At 36.1% G+C, this 25597-nt stretch overlaps 1 protein-coding gene and 1 pseudogene across 1 annotated transcript; both read right to left on the bottom strand.

The window, feature by feature from the left end:
- Positions 1-7596: 7596 nt before the first annotated feature.
- LOC122297677 (laccase-14-like) lies at positions 7597-11506 on the bottom strand. Its single transcript, XM_043107820.1, has 6 exons — positions 11339-11506; positions 10428-10579; positions 10041-10285; positions 9691-9819; positions 8247-9197; positions 7597-8114 (listed from the first exon to the last, which is right to left on the bottom strand). The coding sequence occupies exons 1-6, from the start codon at positions 11450-11452 to the stop codon at positions 7984-7986; spliced, it is 1722 nt and encodes a 573-aa protein (XP_042963754.1). The 5' UTR covers positions 11453-11506; the 3' UTR covers positions 7597-7983.
- Positions 11507-14223: 2717 nt separating this feature from the next.
- On the bottom strand, positions 14224-24934 carry LOC122297676 (annotated as a pseudogene).
- Positions 24935-25597: the final 663 nt, after the last annotated feature.

The raw sequence follows: 25597 nt of genomic DNA, 5'->3' as shown, positions 1-25597 counted from the left end.
TCGTGAAGCACTATGTAGAAATGAGGCATATTAGCTGGAGTGTTGTCAAGGAAAAGGAGAAAAAGTAACGTATTAAACATGTTCGAATATGGATATTTCATCTTAAATGTTTGATATGATTGCAGTGTTGAGTAATAACTTTAGATAAGTTCAATATAGGCGGTTTGCTGGTAGAGGAATTACATATGCATGATATATGTGTGAATCTTAACATACCATCTTACCTTTATTACAACTTGCTTAGTACTCCATGGTACACGGGGTTTGGCTTCATATAGGCATATTGCTGTTAGAGGAATTACATATGCATGATGTATGTGTGAATCTTAATTGTAGATACTATCTTACCTTTATTATAACCTGCTTAGTTGTAATGGTACATGGGGTTTTGCTTCATATAAATATAGCTTGCACCAAGAGTTTTCAACAAAAATCTTAGCAAATATACATTACAATATCATCTGAGTTATTAACACAATTGTATTGAATAAACCTAAATATGGCACATGGGTTCCTAACACAACATAGGAAATATAATGATGATAATGGTAAACTAATTTTAACACAATGGCATTGATAGGCTGACTTTGTCTTGGATTGGACTCTGAAAAATCATAGTCGTACAATCACAAGTAAGCTATCTCGTGCATATATAATGCATTTCATTACAAGCTACATCTTAAATACTTGAGTTATGCAACACATGAAGAGACACTAGCTAATGGAGATGGGTTGGTAGAGCAGCCAGTTTGGGAGTGGTTATGCACTCGGTGGGGAAGTGATTCATTCAATAGAAGCATATGGTTTTCAGGTATGATTCATATGTCATAAGGTAGAATATGTGGCTATTTAATGAAAGGGAAACAATTGTGATAGGAAGGCAATGATGTCCAATATAAAGATCTGTGACAGTGGATGACATATATTTATATATTTGTAGCTTGGTAAATATACAGATTGAATTACTCTTAAAGATACTGCTTCTATTTCAATAACTTGTGGTCATTACAACACCATTTTGGTTGCAATTTCCAACAACCGCTTACAATCTGAAATGACTAATTTAATTTATAAAAATAGTTAAATGATTAGTTGTAGCTAAAACAGAATTATAAATTGAACTAAATAATGATGTTATAGGTCAATTCAGAGGGGAATTTTAATGTGTAAATATCAATCGGAGAAGTAGATGCTTAATTTTGCAAGATGACATAACTATTGTAAGTACTAATTTTTTCCTATTGGCAATTGATAACAACTGACAAAATTAAAGAAAATGTTCCTGTTATTGTAGAAAATGTCTACCCAAAACAAAGAAAATAGACGTAAACAAAAGGTCAACCACACAAGCGGAAGGACATCTTTTGTTGTACTAATGGAAAGAAAGGTAATGACATTATACCATGCCTTGGATGTTGTGGCCAAATGTAATTGCTGGATATTTGGAAAACTATGCTAATGTGATTGGTATGCCTTGGTGGTTATGAATTGGATCGCCTCCAGAATTTGTCGACTTTGGTTTTTGTGGGACTTTTGGGAGGAGATAAATGAGATTTCCATGGATATTAATGCAAGGTTTAGGCACATTTTTCAGGAAGCAAATATCGTATCTGATTTTTTGGCAAAGGAAGGAACACAGGGTGTAAATTTGGATTTTGTTGGCTTGGGAGTTGAGCACACATGGTTGAGAGGTTTGATCCATATGGATTGGTTGGGGATGGCTTTTATTAGAGAGAAGTAATTTTTTGTTCTTTTTTTTTTAGATTATTTACAGTATTTCTCCGCCACAAGTGAAGGTTTTTTAATAAATTTGGGACGGGGCTGCTATGTGGGTTGCTACCGGCTCTTCTTAAAAAAAAAAATGCCTATGTTCATGTAGAAGGACAAGAACTTGATTGATTTCTACAAAGATGTGTATTGGTCAAACAAAAAGTGGAGATTTATCACACTAACTACAGAAGACAATTATGTGAGCATATAGAATGTTTAAACAACTATACCCATGAACTTATTATTTTAACATATACTAGTGTATGACAAGTGAGCTGTTTAGTGTTAGCACATAAGTTAGTATGGAACTTTAAAGTTAACCTGTCAGTTGTATGATGGTAATGGTGGAAATTCTTAATGCCATAGAATCAAATGGTTGAAAAGATGAATGCCAAAGAGCCAAAGGCTTGCACAGATGAAGAAGCAACAACCATTTTTAGGGAGGTTTTGGGACATAGGTTAGGTTATTCTAGAGGGCTGGGCCACTCTGTTATGCCTAAATCTCCTAAAGTACCTGGAGTACCCAATGAGGAGTATGAATGGCTTGCTGAGGAAAATGAAAAAAATAGAAAATCTTCAGAGTATTACCAAAATCGGCTTGAGCAGATTGAAAGTGGTTTAATGGCTATGAGGGAGCATATGCAAGATTATGAGACACGTGTAAATATGCAAATGTTAGAAGTGCAAACAGAATTAGAGTTTCAGAGAGAGACTGAACTTGCTATTCCTTAGGCATCCTATGCAAGCTAGTTAGCAGTTACTACTTTAGAATTTTTACTCACATTTTTGAAACACTTTTGATGAAATTGTGATGGGGAGAATGAAGTGGCAGTAATACTTTTGTCCAACGTCGACTATATTCTACTCTTGTTGGAGAGGGTGAATGATGCATGGGAGCTGGTAATGTGGTTTCTTGCTCTTTACTAAATTTAGTAAAGTAATCATTTAGTTCTGATCATTTTCGCTTTACAAACAATTCATCTCAAAATTAGTACATATTTTATAACGTTCAAAAGGGAGGGAGACTATTATTTCATTGATGAATAAAATAGGAGTACTACGACTAGGGATACCACTATTTTAATATCCTTATAGTGGTTATCTAGCTTTGACAGGATATGTATCCCAATTATTCAGTGATCAATATTTTATTGGAATCATTTAATTCATAATTTTATCTGTTAATAGGTTTGATAGAATACAGTTGTGATGTTTATATGTTGTAGACTATAATTGGTATAAGAGTTAAATCAATGTTGTTGAGAGTTTTAAAACAAAGCATGGTTGACATACTGCATGGTTTTAAATTTTGAGTACTTCTATATTGACTAGCTATTAAATTATATGAGTGGTGGCCAGCTTCCAATTTAAATTATCCCAGGGTGCTCATTGATTTTTCTTTTTGCTTTAATGCTTTCATTTGCAGCCAAGTGTTTCCTCATAGAACAACGAGATGCTATAGTACTCTAGTGATATGGTTATTATGTCATCATTTGACAAATTGTGTAAAATCACAGTTTTGTTACTTTTGTACCCTGTTGTAGGCAGACATATATCTAGGACACATTATTGTACATGTTTGGAAATTGTGAGTACTTCATGATGTAGGATAAAATAGAGATCGATACTGGTTAATGATATATGGATTTTAGTAACTTATTCTAGGTTGGTGGTTATGCAGGAATGCATGCTATGGTTTAATTTGATGACATTGCTGTGACAAGCTATAGGTCAATTCACCTACCAAGGGCCTCCTTTTTTTTTTTTTTTTTTTTGGATGTGCTAGCCGATACCCCAAACAACTTTGAAGTGTAAAAAGTCCTCTGTGGAGTTGTACATGTACATGTAGAGATAGTAGAACTGCTGGCATGTTCAAATTGCAAGTATGGATGCATTGTGGGACTGCTAAACTAAGTTATCAACTAAGCAGTTTTAAAGACTAATTTCTAGTTGAGATGAATGGCATACTGTAGACAGTTTTATATATATAGCATCATTTCTAGTATGCAATTGCTTAATTGGTGGTCTAGAATTCTTTTCTATCATTGGTTGACACTTTGCTTTTGTATGTAATTTGGTGGAATGTTATACACACTTTCATAAATAGGGTGGAAAAACTCTATCATGTGCAAAACCAGATGTAGGCATACAAAACCAGATGACGGCGAGTTAAATTGATCAGGATATATATATATATATATATATATTTGTGTGTGTGAAAAACCCTATGTGCAAATCCAATGGAGATACAGAAGTCAGAAAAGCAGACCAATTATATAGTTGTTGAAAGTGTCAAACCTTGAATGTTTATGGTCATGCCATATAAGGATTTGTAATCCATCCAGCGCAAATGATTATGATTAATCCCCAATATGCATGCGCGGTCTGAGTTAGGAAATTTCCACAGATGAAGCTTGGAGATTCTAGGTCCATTTGAGACACGCAAAATAATTGGTTGTCCCATATAATTTACATCCAAATTTGAAGGGAAAAAAATATCGCCAGTAAATTCATCCCCATTGCGCGGTAAATCCTTAAAAGAAAACAACCCAGAAAATAGAAATCTGCGATATGGGGAAACGCCGTAAATGGCCTTTCGGGTTGCGTAAAAATTGCTTCGACGGTTGATTAGACTGCAGCTAACTTCAATCGTGGATCTCAAATCGTCGAGATGAAGTTTTCTCATCTCGATGAATAGACAATCTCAAGGAGTACCCAACGACTTTGCGGCAAGAAAACCGATTGGGTGGAAAGCAATTGTGGCAGCAACGCCCCTGCCTTTCTTGGCCTGTAGATCGACTGAAAGAGCAACATTTCTTCAACGGTTCCATTTCGGCAAAGAACAGAGCAGGGGTGTTGTTTGTGAATACTAGTGAAGTAGTCTAAAAATAGTTGTGTTCCCAAAATAGAGTTAATATCAAAATGAGATCTAAGACTTTTCCTTCCCAGTCTCTAACAATAGCACTAACTCCTACTTTTCATTGTTACTTGTCAATTGTAGCATCCCAATTGATCTTGAAAACATCCGTTGGAGGTAACACCCATACGTACATTTTATGTACTCTTTAATTGTCTTATATATTTTGCTTCTTTGATTAACTGCATCGATATAATCGGTGATTACCCTTAAATTGAATCAACTAATTAGTAGCACTATGGAATATAATCAAATAAGTGCACTTAAAAATTATTGTATATATATATATATAGTTTAGGACCATTGTTGTAATATATATTATGCTAAATTATTATTTTTCTAAAGAACTTAAACTGATGAAATACATTAATTTATATATGATGAGCATGACGGCTTGTTTACTAATACTTTGGTTCAATTGTTTGAGATCAAAATCCCTTATAATTTATATCTAAATATAATACTGAATGATTAATTAATGTTGAATCGATCCATTACATATTTTTTTAAATACTCTGAAATTAACATAACTAATAAAAAGGAAAGATTCTTCAACAATATATTCTATTTTCGGACCAAATATATTTTTATAAAAGAAACAAATTCATATGTGAATCCAAAACATGAGAAGACATAAGCAATACTAGAGATTACCTATGTAATACCTTATTTTTACGTGTATTTTTATTGAATGAATATTTTAATTTAATTAAAATATTAGTTCTTTCATTTTAAATTTATCGAATTTTAATTGGATTTATTAGTTGTGAAATTTATTTTGAGGTGCTTTCCTAATATAAATTATTATTTTGTTTTTAAATTTCTATTTAATTTAATTTAGTTTATTTTTAGATTTAGAATTTTGTTGTTAGTTTTTACTAGTTATTTATTATATTTTAGCAAGGTATTCTGGACCCTAAAGATGAGGACAGGACCTCATTTCTCTTCTTCACCTTTTTTTTCTCGTTTTCTTTTTTCTTCCTCTTCCTCTTTCTTGTTCTTTTTCCTTCTTTCTTCCCATTTTCTCCCCCAGTGCTTTCTCCTCCCGCGCGAAGCCTTTCTCTCCTCTCTCCCCATTGTTTTCTTCAAGTCACCAATGCTTTGCCGCCATGCCGCTGTGACATGCACCGCCCCCACCATCCTATTCCCCGCCTGTTGGCACACCTCCCCACCAAATTTCAGCCCCAGCCCAGCCGCCCTTAAGCCGCATGTGCCCCACCAAGCAGCAGTCCAAAATCATCCCCGCGCTGCCATCACTGGCTACCATATCTTCACCACTTCATCACCGACCACTTGCCGACCTAACCCACCCATTTCCGGCTTCGATCCGTCTCCGAAGCAAACACTAGGAGCTCAACTCCGTTTTGACCTTTTTTCACTTCTACCATTGTTTTTGTCGCCACCCACAGCCAACCACCACTTCCACTAGCTTCACAAACACCTTTAAGCCATTCCCTATTAATTTCAAGCCTTGGTTCATTCCAATTCAAAAGTGGGTATTTTTACAACCCACGACCACAATATTTTTATACTGTTACGTTGCTTTTCCTCATCCTTTTGCAGCCCCTTGATCATATGAAAATTATTATATAGCGCTATAAGTATTTTATAAACTTCCTTTTAAATTTAAATATATTTTAGTTTAGCAATAAATTGTGATTAGTTGGTTATGCCAGACTAAGTCCAAGAAGTTCGGGGGTTAAATGGATTGGAGGATAGAGTTATTTATATGTTAGTTGATGTTGAGATTTGTTGGATATTTTGTGTCTTGATGTGTGCATTGCATGGAGCATGTATGTTCATGTTTGAAAAGGAAAAATTAGATTTTTAGGATAATGGCATACATGTACATGTGTTAAATATTGAAAATTGGGTTTTCGTGTGTAAATGGATTTTTGGGTGCGTGTGTATCACAACCCAAAAGTTGAAATGAGGCATTATCTTGGTAAAGCTCCATTGGTCACTCGGGAGCACAATATACTGAGTGACGTCCTCTAGGTTGTCGCTGGGCGACAACGGGAATGACGAGATGGTAACGCTCTCGTACTGACTCTGTGGCTCATCTACTGGCGGGGGCTAGCGGATACTTGGCTATGTATGCGCTGGGTATTGAACTGGGCATTACTCATTATGAAGTCATACGCATGGTCGTTACCCATGGTGTGACAAAGGGAGTCATGGTGTGCTGATGACCCCTAGGAGAGGTCATGGTGCATTCGGTTAATGGAAATGGATCTTGAGTTGAGACTTGAATTTTTTGGCCATTTTCTCGAAAAATGTTGAGGAAAAGTTTTAAAGAAAATATTTTGAGCTAAATGTGACTTTTGACATGAGTTGGAAAATGAATTATTTTTGGGCCAAATGTGATTTTTGGCCTGAGTTGGAAATGAAATATTTTTTAGAAAGATTATTTTTGGATCTCATGCATATGGCATCCTGTTCATGCATATTGTTGAGATTTTAATATATTTTTATTTTGTGGGTGTTTGGATTATTACTTACTTGTGGTACCATTTTTGGTACCATAAACTTTGTTGCAGATGAGAAGGAGGCTGAGCCTGAAGAGTACTGACTTTGGAGTTGCTTGTAGTGTTGGAAATTAATTTCATTGCCTTTATTTTATATATTTTGGATTTGAGACAACATTGAAACTTGTAGTATTTTGTTACGCTTGTTTTAAGCTAGTTGTATTTAAACAAAAATTCTAGTACTTAGTTGAATGACTTTTTATTACCGCTGCATTATTTTTATGTACATGTGTTGCTTGTACACACTTAGCACTTGGCGATGGGATGCGTGACCCGTGTTGTCACCGTCCCGACGTCTCGATTTCCACGTATCCATTCATGAGAGTTAGAGGCGTCACAACCTACGTACACACTATTGAAATGAATGAAACTAACAAGAAATAAATAAGTGTACTTTCTTATTGACTTAGTTTTTGAAACAAATGATAGTTTATAGCTTGTTGACATCGGTCGATCGACCAAGCTAGACTAGAATTCAGAAATCGTATGGTAAGCATTCCTATATCACAATTAAGTGCTGCGCGCACTCATTTTAATATATTGTACATTCATGCTTCAAAAGTAAACTTCCTATCTGTGAAATTACCACTTGTTCCGAAAGCTTAGGCTCATGGAATATGGTGGATTTTTATTTATAGATTTTATATCTTAACATTTCGTGCAACTTCACTCCTCTCGAAGAAGCGAACAAAAATGCAAAACCCGGCCAAGAATTACACATTACATAATAACCAAAGTAATTGATAGATATATATCACAGCAAATTCGTCAACATGGTGGCATGTCTGGCGGTGGGGATATCAATTGTGCTTCTGGGTAGTCTCCATTTTTGACGATGAATGCCGAATCCATTCCCCAAGATAGGTGACGTTCTAAATGGCAGTGCATGAACCATACACCTACAGAAAAATAATGAACGTTCCATTAATGTGAGATAGAGATAGCTGGTGATCACCATCATGATTATGATGATATATAGTATAATATTTACGGCACTCATCATCGTAATTATAATGTGCAGTTTAATCTACCTGGGTTGTTTGCTTTGAATCTTATGGTTGCCCAGCCATTCTTAGGGACAGCGATGGTATTCTGAAGCGGGGGGTCAACAAGATTATATCCCAAAGGGTCCTTGTCTTTGTCGAAATTCCCAAATCCCCAACCAACGACGTAAAAACTATATCCATGTATGTGCATGGGGTGATCTGTACCTGCAGCCAGGTTTGTTCCTTGAAAAACAAGCTCCACCGTGGAGTTATACTCGAGGACCTTCACTTCTGTCCCTATTTTCGGCGTCAATAGAAAAGATGGAAGATAATCTGCAGTAAAATTAAATAGCAAAGGTGGCACACTCGGAAACTGGTCCCCATAAACGCCACCAATATGATTATAGTAGGCTTTTAATATATCAGTGGTTGGCAATTCAAAGCTGATGTTATTCAAACTTGCAGCTAGTCGCGTTCCATTAGGACCCTCACAATATGAAGTTCTGTTGTTGCATGGGAATGTATTTACAGAAGCAGCATAAAATAGTTTTGTGCTTATGTTAAGTGGCACTTTAATTGGATGATCTTCATCTGCTAAACTTCTGAGTTTTCCCGTAAAGGAAGCAGATGCATTGGTGTCATTGTAGGAAGGAAGATTTGGCAAATAGGGTCTTGAAGATGCGTTGTAGGTTCCGTTGTAGTGTAGAATTGCAGTGGTGGTGGTGTTATCGTACGTGACGCCGGCTGCGCTAGAATAGACACTGGCAGCCATGTAATAGTCACCTTGCGGTTGGTTTGCTTTCATCAAGACATCGATAGTTTGTCCAGGAGATATTGCAATGTAATCTGTTGTCAATGGCTTGGTGTAGCTTGCGTCTGTTCCCACGACTGTGATGTTATGTTTTGCAACGGCAAAGAAGAGAATATCCTGAAGTGCAGCATTGATTATGCGGAGGAGATAGGTCTTCCCATGGTCCACCATTAATTTGACGGTTTCTACATGACAGGAGATGCATGCACGTCATTGAGATATATATTGTCAAAATTAGATGGTTAACAATAATAACAATAATAACAATAATAATAATAATAGTAATAATAATAATAATTATAAAATTATGTCATTTATAGTCCATAATTTAAATTGTGAGATATAAATGAAGAATAATGCTATGCATATAGTCGTGGAGTGCGAAAGAGCCATGCATTTTTTTTATAACAGAGTATTGGAGTCCACGTATTAAAAAAATTTAATTTTTTTTATGTGAATCTTGTATTTATTTATTTTTTTTCAAAATGATTACACAGTATTTACATACTATCGACTGCGAATATAATTTCTCATAAATGAAATGATTTAAAATGACGAGTATTGATCTTGTTGTTCATCGAGATTAAAAAAGTTAATTAAGAACATGGAAGATTCAAATGATTTGAACCATTAATTAAGGGTAGCTGATCAAACTAATTAATATGTACACAAAAATACCAGATTTTGAGCATGGGTATAGATCGCCAGGTTGACCGTTGATAGTATATGCATCGGAAACATTGGGATCTCCTCCGCTTAGACGAAATGTTTCGTAAAGCTCCATTATACCTTGCTTCCACCACTCTCCTGCATTTCAACCTCATCAATGGCCGGAGATAGATCATATTTATATTTATATTATGGTTCTTATATATTAATGTTCATCGATTTTCACAATTAATTAAGGATTGGCGGGTTTAGCAATTAATTACAAGTACAAATTTAAAGAAAAGGCTAATACTCAGGCGCCTGATTTATACAAAATGTAATTTGTAGCTTGATCTTTTGATGAGTGCAAAGCTTGTTACCTAATATGATGGGAAATTCTGCATAAGGCTTGGGAAAAGGGTAATGAGTTCCCTTCTTTGGATGGATGATTATGGCCCCGTAAACAGTTGCCCTTGTGAAATCACTGTGCGCGTGCCACCAAAGAGTTCCTTCTTCGCTGGAAAATATGACCTTCTGCCTGAACTTTTTTCCTGGTTGGATTGGACATTGTGTGATATATTCAGGACCATCGGACCATGGATATCTTGGTTGCTTTACTCCATGCCTACAATAATTAATAATTATAATTAATTAGTTAATATTGTCAGATCTCTCTGATCAGAATCTAATTTCACGCAAACATGACAAAATAACAGCACATGCAGTACGTTATACGTACTTAAGGCGGACATCACAAATATAATTACCAGTGAATGGTGATGTTATAATCGCCTTTGTTATGAACATCAACAACGATAGTCTCTCCTTTCCTGACTTGTAGTGTTGGTCCAGGAAATTTTCCGTTGACAGTTAAGATGTTTTTTGTGCTGCAAAGTCTTGTGTATGGAGTCTCCTTCACCTGCAAAGTGCATGATAGAACTCAATAATATATATTTAATTAACTAGCTGGATTAACTGATCTAGATTAGAACCATACACAAGGTAGTTAAACGTACGTATAGATGCATGCAGGAGGACAAAACTACATATAGCATTAAGAAAATGGCAAACGATTACATAGGCTTGTCGTCTTCGCTAGGATTTCAAACATGATAAGATATAAATTACGTCCTGTTTGTCATAAAATTTTAAACTAATGAGAAGATATATATTTTATCATTTATATTTATGTCTTAACACTCCCTGGCCCTCACGTGTTGGTCAGATTCATTCTTAATGAGTAGACTAATATATGAAATATTTAATTAAATAAAATAAAATCATGTAGAGTCAGGATTCAAATTCAAAACTTCTATTCCGATATCATATAAAATTATCAATTGTTCCAAATACTTAAACTGATAGAAAAATATAGATCTTATAATAATTTATAATTGTAGCCAATATGATTTTGCTGCATGTCTGCCACCTGCATGTCGGCAAGCTTGAGAAATATGCAAATGGCCGGCCCCCTAGATGACGTTATCTTCAACTTTCCGGCCTTAACCGTCGTATATATGTCTCCCGACAGTTACTATATATCTATGGACTACATATAAATGATATATAGCGTGGACTTTTACTTCTAACTAAGATGATCAGTGATCATGCATGATAGCTGCGAAAGATATAATATTGTAATAGAAAAGAAACATAAGTAGTTAATAATAATAATTACCACGAATGTGTGACGAGATAAACCCTGGCAATGGAGGACCATACTGGCAAATACCAAAAGCCCCAACATTATTTGCATGAGCAGTAGTACTGAATTTGTCTTCACTGGAAACATTCTTTAGCATTCAATGGAATTCGATATTCTTTTCACTACTTTTCTTTAATATGTGTGATCATGATGAGGTATTTATAGATCGTTAAGAAGTTGGTTGACAAGTCATAAAATGAAGCTTTTTGACCCGTAGTGCTGCTATATATGTGTATCTATCAAATGAATTATGCGTGATGAAATTCTCCTTTTCCAAGATTCGAAACGTAAGGAGTATTAGGGTGAACGAAAGAGACAATTACATGAAGTCCATCATCTATTTGTCGTACGTATATATATATATACTTGCTCCAATAATTTTATTTTTATTTTTATTTTTTAATTTTATAGGAAAAGTTCTTCTCATTGATAATAGAAATTAGTAACAGACATTTACCAACCCAACTATGCTTTCAACATTCCAATATTCATATCAGGCAAGCTTGTGAGCTACCTCGGTTTTGTTATCATTCTTCTCTTATTCTAATATGACATAAAATAATTAAAAAATTATTTAGAAGTATGCTATTATTCATCTGAATTTCTTTCATTCCCAATTTATATTTTGAATAATTTTTTCTATTACTTATTTAAATTGCCTTCATTTCAAATCAGATAGATAAGGTCACCATATGTGATTGTCGATGATAAAATGATTATTTATCATGGAATTATATAATGCTATATAAAAGAATGACGTGAAATAAATATAAATCTTTATTCAATAATTAATATTAATTGATTAGTCTTCTCCTCTATGTCTTGTCCCTATTCTTTTAAGAAAAATTAGACTGGTTTCTTGCTTAATTATACATATATAAGGGAATAGAAAAAAACAAAAAAACAAAAACAAAAAAGGAAATTGATACAAGCTAGCGTGTGATCAAAGCATTTAAAGAAAGAATAAAGCCGCAATGCTGATTAATTAGGTGGTACCGTTCAAGTGTACCATTCAAGAATTTTTTTTTTTAATTTTTTTTTATACTTAGTGATTAAGTAAATAATTTTAAATATATTTATATATATTTTTTTTATTTTTAAAAATATTTAAATTTATTAAAAAAATATAAAAAAGTTTTCCTACCCCACCCCCAACTCTGAACGGTACAGTAGCCCAACTCTTAAAGAAATTGACAAATACTGGCCGGTTTGGACATTTGCCACTTATATGAGGATATATAAGATCACAGCAGCGACATGACTACCAATTAGTAATATTTACCAAACCCATGCATGCACGGCTCTATATATATCGCCATCCTCGTGCTACGTACACGGCTCTATATATATAGCCGACCCAGTGCTGACTTTTTATTTTCAAAATATTGCCGATCATTGTCATGAGAATAGGAAGAAAATTAGGAAGAAAAGGTTAAACACAAATAATTGATGCATGAATCTGATTCGCAGAAGCCGGGAAAACTATGACATATATGCATGCATGCAGCTGCAAAATATACGCAACTTCGTGCTTACAAATCTAGATATGCTTAAATTAGGATCTATACGACTTTTCAAATGTTAGATGTGTGCTATTTAAGTGGATTTTTCTTATAAATATATATTATATGCTTTGCATGCATGCTGTACATGAGTTGTCATGAAAGAATCAGCATTATCCTATCCAATTCGTCTAGAGTGTTTAATTGGTTCTCGCTTAAGATCACTTGTTAATTTGGAGGCCAGAGTGCTTTTAAGATTATTTATTTGTATGCCGATGGCTAAATTACTTGGTTATATCTCATGTCAAGAAAATAGAGCTAGCTAAAAATCACTCTTTTGTTATATATATATATATATATATAATGCATGCAGAATGATGATGAAATTCAATATGATGGAGCACATGGGTACTTAACCCGCGTGTTCATGTCATTTTCATCTTGGATTTTGCATTTGAGAAGCCTTTGGATTAGACGATAAATCTCTATTGGAATGGTCATGAGAACCTTCAACCCAATGGAGGAAGATAATTTTCGGGTCAAATAGGACTTGATAGAAGAAAACTTGGACTTCTCATTCCCCAACAGATAAAATTAAACAATACACATACATGATATATATATATATATAACATATGAATAATGATATACACCGTACTCTTATCATATTTTCATCCTATTAAGTAAGATATAGGTCGTTTATCTTCATTGGATGATAAAAAAACATGCAATAAATGATCATTCAATGGTTATAAACATATCATACCATACTTAGTAGGATGAAAGTGAAATTGTAGTATGGTGTATATAATTTTTCATAACATATATAATCAGGAAATTCATATAACTTTCTGACCAAAACCATTCATTTCTGACCATCCTTTTCATCTTTAACTTTTCTTTTTCAAATGGCTTCATTTAATTAAGAGCTGTGGTCCACGTACGTCTTCTAATTTTGATTATAAGCTCTTAAAAGAAGTTTGAATCAGATTGCAACCCGAAATTCATATCAAAATATGGATGACAAGACTTGCAGATGGCGAGAAAAAATTAATTAGCATACGTAGTTTGACTAATTCCTAACAACAGAAGGAATTAATAAAACCAACTAATTCATTATAAGTACGTACATTATGGAGTACAATTTATATTAATTTAAGGGCTTGGAGCTGCAGACATTAGTGCTAATAAGTAAGCTAGCTTTATTGGCTAGCTAGCTTCCATGAATATGCAATAAAAGATCGAGAAGAGTCGATCAACATCAGCTCAGCTGATGCAATACATTAATATATGATAAGAACTAACGTACGAAGCTAGATATATATATATATATAGCTAGGCTGCTGCATATATATATGCTAATAATTTTAAGCAAATCAGATCAAGCTAGCTAGCCAGATTGATTGGCTTTATCGTCCAAACTACCCTTATTTTTTAGCCAAGATTTGAATGGAACATCACAAGATGGCATGCCGGTAGGGGTTTGAAGGATGCTTGTCTCAGTAGAGCCACCATTTTTAACTATAAAGACTGTTCATACCCCAACTCATATGTCGATCATAGTGACAATGCCAAAACCACACACCTGCAAAAAATCGTCCGATGTTAATTAGCATCGTTGATATAATATATAAATATATATTATATTTTTATTGTTCAGTTCTATCATGTTCCTGATGCTAGAGTTTGACACATATAATAGTTAATAGTTACATACTAGAACATACGTGAACCATGTTTAGATAATTTTGTGCTCCGATAAATTAAATTTCCTGTCTCTGATCTGTAGCTCTCTCTTTCTCTCAAGCTCTCTGGGGGATAAACAAGTGAATATAACTACAAAACAAAAACTGTGACTGCCATCCTGATTTTCCTAGGATCCATACACTCGCATAGATAAACCGTACAAAGCGACAGCAAAGGCGAGAAGAATTTTAATTGTACCTGGATTTTTTGCCACAAATCGGAGGGCAACCCATCCACTCCTGGGAACTGCAAAGGTGGTCACCTCGGGAGGATCTACCAAGTTAAACTCTTTTGGGTCAGTTTCATTGTTGAAATTAGTAACACCTGTTCCAACCACGTAGAAGCTATAGCCGTGCAAATGCACCGGATGATTCATCGAGCCTGTTAACAAGTTAGTCCCTTGATAAACTATCTCTACTGATTCGTTATAATCCAACACCTTCACCTTGGTCCCTAGTGTTGCAGATGGAGACAAAATAGCAAACGGTGAGCCATGCACCGTTTGCTTCTTTGGTTTATTAGGCACCGTTCGGTGCTTTTGTAATTGTTAGGCACCTCCCCACCTCCCCAAGAATCATGCAGCAAATTGCTGCAACATAGTGATCTGCTCTCCTATAAATAGGAGAGCTTAAGGGTGCAGACAGCAGCGTGCAGTAGAGAGTGCAGAAGAGAAAGAAGAGAGAAAGAGAGTGGGTGAGCAGAGAGAAATTTTTTTCAGTAAAAATCATTTCATAGTGAAATAACAGTAGCTGTGGATGTAGGCAATTGCCGAACCACGTTAAATTTCGTCCCTCCTTTATTTAGAATCGTCTCTGTGTCAGAACAGCTCCCAACAACTGGTATCAGAGCACTGGTTCGAGTTGTCTGAAAATTCAAGTTGTTCAAAATCAATTTTTGACAACTCCAAGGTGTTCCTCGCGTCGAGACGAATCCGTTGCCGCAAACGGAATAAGAAACGAAGGTCGGAAAAGGCTACACGCGCCCTTAGAAGATCGGCGCGTGCATCTGCTGCAATTCACGCGCCCCACGCGCTCCGGAGGTTGAAGACGCATGCACCACACGCTCCAACGCGCCCCCACGCGCTCCAGAGGTTGAATACGCATGAAGGACACGCGCCCACGCGGCCCCACGCGCCTTAGAGAGGTTCGGCGCGTGTGTCACATGCGCCTCACTCTCCCCCACGCGCCACAGTACTATACGCGCGTGTTCTACACGCGCCCACGCGTTGCCCACGCGCACTGTGCAGCGCGTGTATCTCACGCGCCAGACAGATCAGAACCGTCCGTTTTTCAGATCTGTTTTTGGCTAGATCTAAGCCATTCGGAGTCCGATTTCGACGATCAAATAGTGCTTTCCAACTATTTGGATCATTCCGGACTCATCCGTACGGTCGGAATTTTGAGATTCAGCATCAGTACATTGGATTTGAACCATCCACGTGTTGCAGATCATTTTGGGCTAGATCACGCCAGTTGGAGTTCCATCGCAACGATCAAATAGTGCTGACAAACTATTTGGATCATTCCGGACTCGTTTCCAGCTAATTCGAGTGTTTCGGACGCAACAGTGATCTTTGTTTGTTTGAATTTGAACTCATTTGTAAAGTTATGGCTGGAGAAGAAGCTAAAGATGTTGGTATCGAGAAATTTGACGGTACAGACTTTGCTTACTGGAGAATGCAGATAGAGGATTATCTCTATGGGAAGAAACTACATCTTCCACTCCTAGGAAGAAAGCCAGATGACATGAGCAATGAAGATTAGAGTTTCCTTGATAGACAAGTGTTGGGAGTCATTAGACTAACACTGTTAAGATCAGTTGCACACAATGTGTGAAAGGAGAAGACCACGGCGGATTTGATGAAAGCTCTATCGGACATGTACGAGCAGCCATCAGCCAATAATAAAGTGCATTTGATGTACAAGCTATTCTACTTGAGAATGGCAGAAGAAACTCCAGTTATTCAGCATCTGAATGAGTTCAACACCATCATCAATCAATTAGCTTCAGTGGGGATTGAATTTGATGATGAAGTACGTGCACTGATTGCTCTAGCTCAATTGCCAAAGAGCTGGGAGGCCATGAGAACAGCTGTCAGCAATTCTTATGGCAAAAAAAAGATGAAATATCAAGATATCCAGGACCATATTCTTAGCGAGGAAGTTCGCAGAAGAGATACGGGAGAAGCATCAACTTCCAGTTCTGCCTTAAACCTCGAGACGAGAGGTAGAGGAGCTAGTAGAAGTTCAAATCGGGGCAGATCGAAGTCCCGAAGAGGCAGAAGTAAATCTAGATCTAGAAAACAAGTACAGTGCTGGAATTGTGGCAAGATTGGCCACTTCAAAAATAATTGCAAGGAAGCAAAGAAAAAGAATGAGCATGACTCTGTTAATGCCACAACAGAAGAGCTCCGAGATGCCTTACTCCTTTCAGTCGACAACCAAATTGAATCTTGGGTGTTAGATTCAGGAGCCTCGTTCCACACTACAGCACACCGAGAAATCATGCAGAATTATGTCACTGGTGATTTCGGGAATGTGTACTTAGCAGATGGTGAAGCGTTGAAAATCGAAGGCATGGGAGATGTACCAATCAATCTGCCCAATGGAAGTGCATGGTTGCTACAGAAGGTGCGACATGTTCCCAAGCTCATGAGGAACCTAATTTTTGTAGGACAACTTGATACTGATGGGCATTCGGTACTATTTACCGATGGCACGTGGAAGATAACAAAAGGAGCTATGGTAGTAGCTCGAGGCACAAAAATAGGTACTCTATATATGACTTCAAACATTAGAGATACTATTGCAATTGCTGATGCAAATGCCAACCTATGGCATCAAAGGCTTGGTCACATGAGTGAGAAAGGAATGAAAGTACTATTATCCAAGGGGAAGTTACCAAAGTTGGAATCAACTGATTTCGACATGTGTGAAGGTTGCATTTTTGGAAAACAGAAAAAAGTTAGTTTCCTGAAAAATGGTAGAACTCCAAAATCTACAAAGTTGGAGTTGGTGCACACAGATTTGTGGGGGCCATCCCTAGTCGATTCTCTTGGAGGATCGTGGTACTATGTTTCATTTATTGATGACTCAAGCAGGAAAATATGAGTTTATTTTTTGAAATATAAATCTGACACATTTGATACTTTCAAGAAGTGGAAAGCCATGGTTGAAAATGAAACATGCTTGAAGTTAAAATGTCTGAGGTCAGACAATGGAGGAGAGTACATCGACGGACGGTTCAAAGAATTCTGTGCTGCAAATGGGATTAGATTTCAGAAGACTATTCCCGGGACACCGCAGCAGAATGGCGTAGCTGAACGCATGAACAGAACTCTCAATGAACGTGCCAGAAGCATGAGGCTGAATTTAGGATTGCCTGATTGTTTTTGGGCTGATGCAATTAACACTGCAGCCTATTTGATTAATAGGGGACCTTCAGTTCCCTTAAAGTTCGATCTACCAGAGGAAGTCTGGAGCGGAAAGAAGGTAAATCTTTCCCATTTGAAAGTTTTTGGCTGTTTATCATATGTTCACATAGATTCTACTGATCGTAACAAGTTAGAAGTCAAATCTAGAAAATGCTTTTTCATCGGTTATGGTGATGAAGAATTTGGCTATCGATTTTGGGATGATAAAAATTGCAAAATCATTAGAAGTAGAAATGTGATATTTAATGAGCAGATTCTGTACAAAGCTAAGTCACAAGCTGAATCTAAGGAACAGCCAAAGAAACTTGAGGTTGTTGACTTTGATGTTACTCGAGTCAACACTGATCAGAACGAGGATTAAGAAAATGATGATACACAGATCGAACAACGTACACCACTCACTGCTACTCGAAGATCTTCAAGAACAATTAGGCCACCACAACGGTTCTCACCATCTCTATACTACATCTTGCTAACAGATAGTGGTGAACCGGAAAGTTATGATGAAACTCTACGAATTGAAGATTCGATCAAGTGGGAGAAAGCCATGCAAGATGAGATGGAGTCACTGATGTCAAATCAGACATGGGAGCTAACTAAGCTTCCAAAAGGCAAGAAGGCTTTGCACAATAAATGGGTGTACAGAATTAAAGAAGAACACAATGGTAGCAAACGCTACAAAGCCAGAATGGTCGTGAAGGGGTTTCAACAAAAAGAAGGTGTCGACTACACAGACATTTTCTCTCCAGTTGTAAACTTGACAACGATCAGGCTAGTGTTGGCAATTGTGGCTGCAGAGAATCTACATCTTGAGCAGTTAGATGTGAAGACTGCATTCCTTCATGGTGATTTGGAGGAAGACATCTATATGCACCAGCCACAAGGATTCTCAGTAAAGGGAAAAGAGAATCTAGTTTGCAAACTGAAGAAGAGCTTGTATGGCCTAAAACAAGCTCCATGACAATGGTACGGGAAGTTTGACAACTTCATGTGCAGTAATGGATTTACAAGACTGCAGGCTGACCATTGTTGCTATATGAAGAACTTTCACAAGTCTTATATTATCCTACTGTTGTATGTGGATGACATGCTCGTTGCAGGGTCAAGCATCGAGGAAATCAATGAACTGAAGAAGCAGTTGTCAAAACGGTTTGAGATGAAGGATTTGGGTGCTGCAAAACAAATCCTTGGTATGAGAATTATTAGAGACAGGTCTAATGATACTCTCAAGCTCTCGCAGGAGGAGTATGTGAAGAAGGTGCTCAGAAGGTTTAACATGGACAAGGCGAAACCAGTGAGCACACCCTTAGCTAGTCACTTTCGACTAACTAAGGATCAGTCGCCAAAGACGGAGGAAGAGCAAAAATGCATGGACAGAATACCCTATGCATCTGCTATTGGTAGTCTTATGTACGCCATGGACTGTACAAGGCCAGATATTACACAAGCAGTGGGAGCTGTGAGCAGGTACATGAGTAATCCAGGAAAGCAGCATTGGGAAGCAGTCAAGTGGATTTTAAGATATCTACAAGGCTCTTCAGATACGTCACTATGCTTTACAAAAGCAGGTTTAAAACTACAGGGATATGTAGATGCTGATTTAGCAGGTGACGTTGACAGCAGAAAAAGTACTACTGGATTTGTGTATACGCTGGGTGGTACAGCTGTATCGTGGGCTTCTAAGTTACAGAAGATTGTTGCTCTCTCAACTACAAAAGCAGAATACGTTGCTATAACTGAAGTAGGGAAGGAAATGGTTTAGTTGCAGTCATTCTTGGAGGAATTGGGAAAAAAGAATGAAAAGGGCATTCTGCACAGTGATAGTCAGAGTGCTATTTTTCTTGCAAAGAATCCAGCCTTTCATTCCAGAACAAAACACATACAGTTGCGATACCATTTTATCCGATCTCTTCTCGATAGTGGACAGCTGATACTTGAGAAGATACGAGGAACAGAGAATCCAGCAGACATGTTTACAAAAGTAGTTACTGCTGACAAACTAAAGTTGTGTATAGCTTCAGTTGGACTTCGTACTTAAAGGCATGACTTGAAGTTGCTGTGATGATTGCTATGAAGATATGTAGACTCATTTGTTTCCAAGTGGGAGATTGTTGCAGATGGAGACAAAATAGCAAACGGTGAGTCATGCACCGTTTGCTTCTTTGGTTTATTAGGCACCGTTCGGTGCTTTTGTAATTGTTAGGCACCTCCCCACCTCCCTAAGAATCATGCAGCAAATTGCTGCAACGTAGTGATCTGCTCTCCTATAAATAGGAGAGCTTAAGGGTGCAGACAGCAGCGTGCAGTAGAGAGTGCAGAAGAGAAAGAAGAGAGAAAGAGAGTGGGTGAGCAGAGAGAAATTTTTTTCTGTAAAAATCATTTCATAGTGAAATAACAGCAGCTGTGGACGTAGGCAATTGCCGAACCACGTTAAATTTCGTCCCTCCTTTATTTAGAATCGTCTCTGTGTCAGAACAGCTCCCAACACCTAGAACTGTTAGTGACATGTTATCTGGAAATTCATCGGCGGTAAAGTTGAAAAATGAAGGCGGGAAGTCTGTGGTATACACCCCACTAATGTTCCTGCGTAAAATTAAGGATTGAACTTAGTCATATGTAGGATCTTAGATTATAGAAAGAACAAGAGAAAGACCTCCAACATATATATATATGCATATCATCTAATTGAATATTCCAAGAATAAAGCATAGGAAAATTAGAAAAAGAGAAGGAAAGCCAGAAGTACTTGTAGTAGGCTTGTAATACATCAATTCTTGGGTTGGTCCAACTTATGTTATTCAAGCTTGTAGCTATGATTTCTGCTTCCATCCCTTCCGAACAGGTTTTGCAGATTGCCGAATTCATCGAAGCTGTAATGAACATTCTTGTGGTTATGTTCAGGGGGACGTTTACCGGATGGTCTCGGCTTGCTAAGCTCCTTATACTTTTGGTGAATTTCAAGGCGGCGTAGAAGTCCAAGTACATAGGGAGTGTACTGGGAAAAGAAGGCGAAGATGGAGCAGTATAATTGCCACTGTATTGGAGAATTGCAGTTGCATTAACGTGGTCAAATCCAGTAATGGCGCTGTCCTCGCTTGAGAATTGTCGAGAAGCCATGTAATAGTGGCCAAGAGATTGGTTTGCTGTGAGTAAAATATCCTTTGTTTGTCCTGGGCTTATCATGATATAACTCGTTGCAATCGGTTTGGTGTAATGTCCATCCATCCCAACAAGTCTGAAATTGTGTTGAGAAACTGCGAAGAAGAGATCTGCATTCGTGAGAGCATTAACTACTCGAAGAAGATAGGTTTTGCCATAATCAACCGTCCAACGATATGTCGTGTCTGCAACATCAATAAGTTCGTGGTTGAATATTCTGAGTCCAGTATGTCAATATTAATTTGGAAGATGAAATTGCTACGACTTTATTGGGCAAAACACAACATATGCGAATATATTAAGAATGAGAAGCTACTTAAAAGAAGTAGTACCTCGGGAGCAAGCACAAAAATCTCCTGGCTCCCCCCGTTTATGGTATCATCATGAACAGTATGTGGCGGGTCACTACCGTCTTGCATGGACTCATCTACCAATTCCTTCAAATTTCCTTTATACCACGACGCTGCATGTTCGATTAATAAAGAAACATTAAATAAATTAATGGGATTATATATATATATATATATATATATGCTTGCTTCTACATTGCCATATTAATTTCATTTGACTCGAACGTCGAACATTGTGTAGATCTATATATACATATATAATTTTACTAATTACAAGCTTTGTGTATATATCAATATTACATACAGTACTATTTGTCGTGAAATTTATTATAATTATAAAAAAATAAAAAATAAAAACAAATGTTTCTTCTTATTGTACAACTCAGTACTTAATTAAATGGTATATTGTGTTGAAATGTTGCTCCTTTTTAGTCCCACATCGGTGGGGTTAAAGTTAAGGACATTGGCCCTGAGTTATAAATAAGAGGTTTAGCGTTTTAGTTTAAGTATACCAGTTGAAAACTTATCTAGTAACTTTTAAATTTAGTTAAATTCCTCTGTTGATATTTTTGTGTAAAAGAGAAAGTGGTGTAAAGTTAAAATTTTGCTAGTGGAGAAGCTTCGTAGGTGTGTTTGAGGGTGAGGAGAAAAATTGTATGACTGTAACAATTTTTCACATAGTGAATTTTTTTTCTTTGGATTTGGTAGTTTTTTCTTCTGTTTTGGAGTTTCCACGTAAATTTCTTATATTGTTATTATTTCTTTATTTTTTTTGTTATTCCTATAAAGGGTAGATTCTACGTGGGTGAATTTGAGAGGCCTAAATTCTCACATATTGAGTGGGTAAAAAAAAACTTACAAATTGATTTATTTTATATGTTTGTCAAAGTACCATACCGAGCACAACAACTTCTTATTGTACAACTCAGTACTTAATTAAATGGTATATCGTGTTGAAATGTTGCTCCTTTTTAGGTGGAATTAAAGTAAATGGCATAGGCCCTGAGTTATAAATAAGAAACTTAGCCTCTTAATTTAAGTACACCAATTGAAAGTTTATCTAATAACTTTTGAATTTAGTTAAATTCCTCTGTTGACTTTTTTGTGTAAAAGAGAAAGAGGTGTAAAGTTAAAATTTTACTAGTGAGGAAGCTTTATAGGTGTGTTTGAAGGTGAGGAGAAAAATTATGTGATTGTAACAATTTTTCACATAGTAAATTTTCTTCTCTGGGTCTGATAATTTTTTTTCCTGTTTTTTAATTTTCACATAAATTTCTTGTGTTGTTATTATTTTTATTTATTTTTTATTCCTACAAAGAGTAGATTCTACGGGGGTGAATTTGGGATCGGAGGTTCAAATTTTCAACATATTGAGTGGGTAAAAATAAAAACAAACTTACAAATTGATTTATTTTATATGTGTGTCAAAGTACCATACCGAGCACAACAACTTCTTCTCCATCCGGCTTGGGAAATAGATAGGCGGAACCAATAGACGGCAGGACAACTATGGCACCATGAATAGATGCTTGTGTCCAATCACTATGAGCATGCCACCAAACGGTTCCCTCCTCCTCAGAAAATATAACTTCATATGTGAAGTTTGTTCCGGGTTGAATCGGACATTGTGTTATGTATTCTGGACCATCTGACCATGGATTTCTGGGCTGCTTAACACCATGCCTGTCATATTATTCATAAATGTTAGCATACATCGATTAATGACTTCATATATATACCTTAATATTAGTTGTATAAATTCACACATACAAGTGTTAAGCGTGTCACACACACACACATATATATATATACACAGACACACACTACAAGAAAATTGGCCTTTTGCGGCCAATTTATAGCGGCGAAAAGACTATTAGCAATCAAAAATTATTGCTAATAGTCTTTTCGCCGCTATAAATTGGCCGCAAAAGGCCAATTTTCTTGTAGTGACATGATTTAAGGGCAAAACAAGCAATTAATTAAAAATCTATTTCTGCCCCTTATAAATACATGAGTACTACAATAAGTCTAACTATATATTTCCACTATATAATATCTAAAGGATACACACTACCTTGGCCTTTAAAGATAGGCAATAATAAATTATATAATATTTGATATTTGAATTAATATGATTTTTTAAAAGTTTTTTTTTTTTTTTGTACGTATTTGTAAAATTTGTTTTGATTTTGGTATTTTACTAATGATTGGTATAATTAAGATAGAGTAAATTCTTTGAAATTGACTCTATCTTAATTGAAAAACTTTCCTAAATCAAACATTGCCTCTAATTTTGCCGTAGCTTATAACTGGCCACCAGAATACAGATAGATAATATTTGAATAATGCTATATATAATCGTATAGTGTGCAAACGCTACGCAATCGTTTTGAAAAAGATTAAAATTTATGATTAAAAAGTTAGTTTTTTTATGTAAATCCCATATTAATTCACTTTTTTCAAAAAGACTACGCGGCGCATACACAACCATAACTGTAAATATCATTTCTCATAATATTTTGTGTTTTGTGCAATAATATATTGTGTACTGTGGCCGCCTCCCCTTTGCCAGGGAGCCGAGAGAGGGAGAGAGATCAGTATCAGTGAATAGTGACACCATAATATCCTTGGTTGTGGACGTTAACGAAGACCGTATCCCCTTTGTGAACACGGATTACTGGGCCTGGAAAACTGCCATTAACAACCAGCATGCTCTTTGTGCTGCAGAGCCTCGTGAAGTTCTTCTCCTTAAGCTACAAAAAAGAGTATATGATAGTGAATCATTTGCAATCTCCCATATACATTAATTAATAAGCAAATGCTCTGCGATTAATCCGCTAAAAAGCTTCTATTCCAAACCTCCATGATTGAGTGTCCAAAAAAGGAAAATCAGAAAGCCCACAATTTGGAGAAAGCACAGACACATATGACAGGCGATCATGTTATGGTACTGTTCCCAAGCTGAAATTTAGGAAAGGAGGTGCTTCATGCACAGTTAGTAGCTCCCGTTAGGAAATTTTCAAATCAATTTTTAATATTTTTAAATATTTTTAAAAAATATAAAAAAATTTTAATAATATTAAAAAAAAATGTAATCATTATGAAAAAAAAAAAAAAATGGCCAGCAGTGGCCCCCAGTGGGAGCCATCAGCAGTGGTCTTATTGTTTTCCATTTAGAAAAGGATGATTGATATATCACTAAAGGATAGGAAAGTGGTATCGAAGTACTTGCAACGAAGTCATAGTAATGCACATCGCCTTCAACCATGCAGAAAAACTGTCCAGCAAGAAGCATAATTCCCACTATGATCTCTAAAAGTAGTGTATATTTCGAATTCATTTTCTTGCCCTGATCTTCACACGGCCTAAAGATGCTACTTTTTCTTAACTTCGATAATTTTTAAATGTATAGAACAAGCATGAGATCCACCCAGCTTTAAGATGAACGACGGATCCTATCAAAGCTATAAATTACCAAGTAGTCTTCTAGCAGCTAGCTGTGAACTAACTGTAATGCTAACTCAGCAAACATTCTTAAATAAAAGAAGCATGTAGCTGTCGAAGATCGAGCAAGACATGCACGTGATTCACTAATTTCACTTAGTTTAATTCCAGATCTAAGCCACCTAGCTTCAAATCATTTTATCACGTGTTAAAACCAAAATAAAGAAAGAACTTTGAATAGTGGATACTGAAGCAATACTTCACTTGTATATTCATTACTTGCCTTTCAATAAATATATATAGTCTCTATTTGGAGATTATAATGCAAGCTTAGACAATTTTATATTTAAAATTTTTTAAAATTACAAAATTATCCCTCCGAAAATGATTTTTTTTTCCATTTAATAAAAGACCTGCATAACGTGTAAAAAGGGTTAAATGATGGGCATTTGAAACCATTAATTTATTCGTTCTTATATTGTTTAATTAATCACTTTTACCTACCTACCTTAATTATTTCATTAATTTGCTTAAGGTTTCATTCATACCTCTTAATCAATTGACACAGAAAAATGGACAAGAATTGGATGCACGTGTC

Source organism: Carya illinoinensis, chromosome 15 (assembly GCF_018687715.1).
Source record: "Carya illinoinensis cultivar Pawnee chromosome 15, C.illinoinensisPawnee_v1, whole genome shotgun sequence".
Classification (NCBI taxonomy): domain Eukaryota; kingdom Viridiplantae; phylum Streptophyta; class Magnoliopsida; order Fagales; family Juglandaceae; genus Carya; species Carya illinoinensis.
The sequence above is the reverse complement of the archived record's forward strand: the minus strand, read 5'-3'. Positions and strand labels throughout refer to the sequence as shown.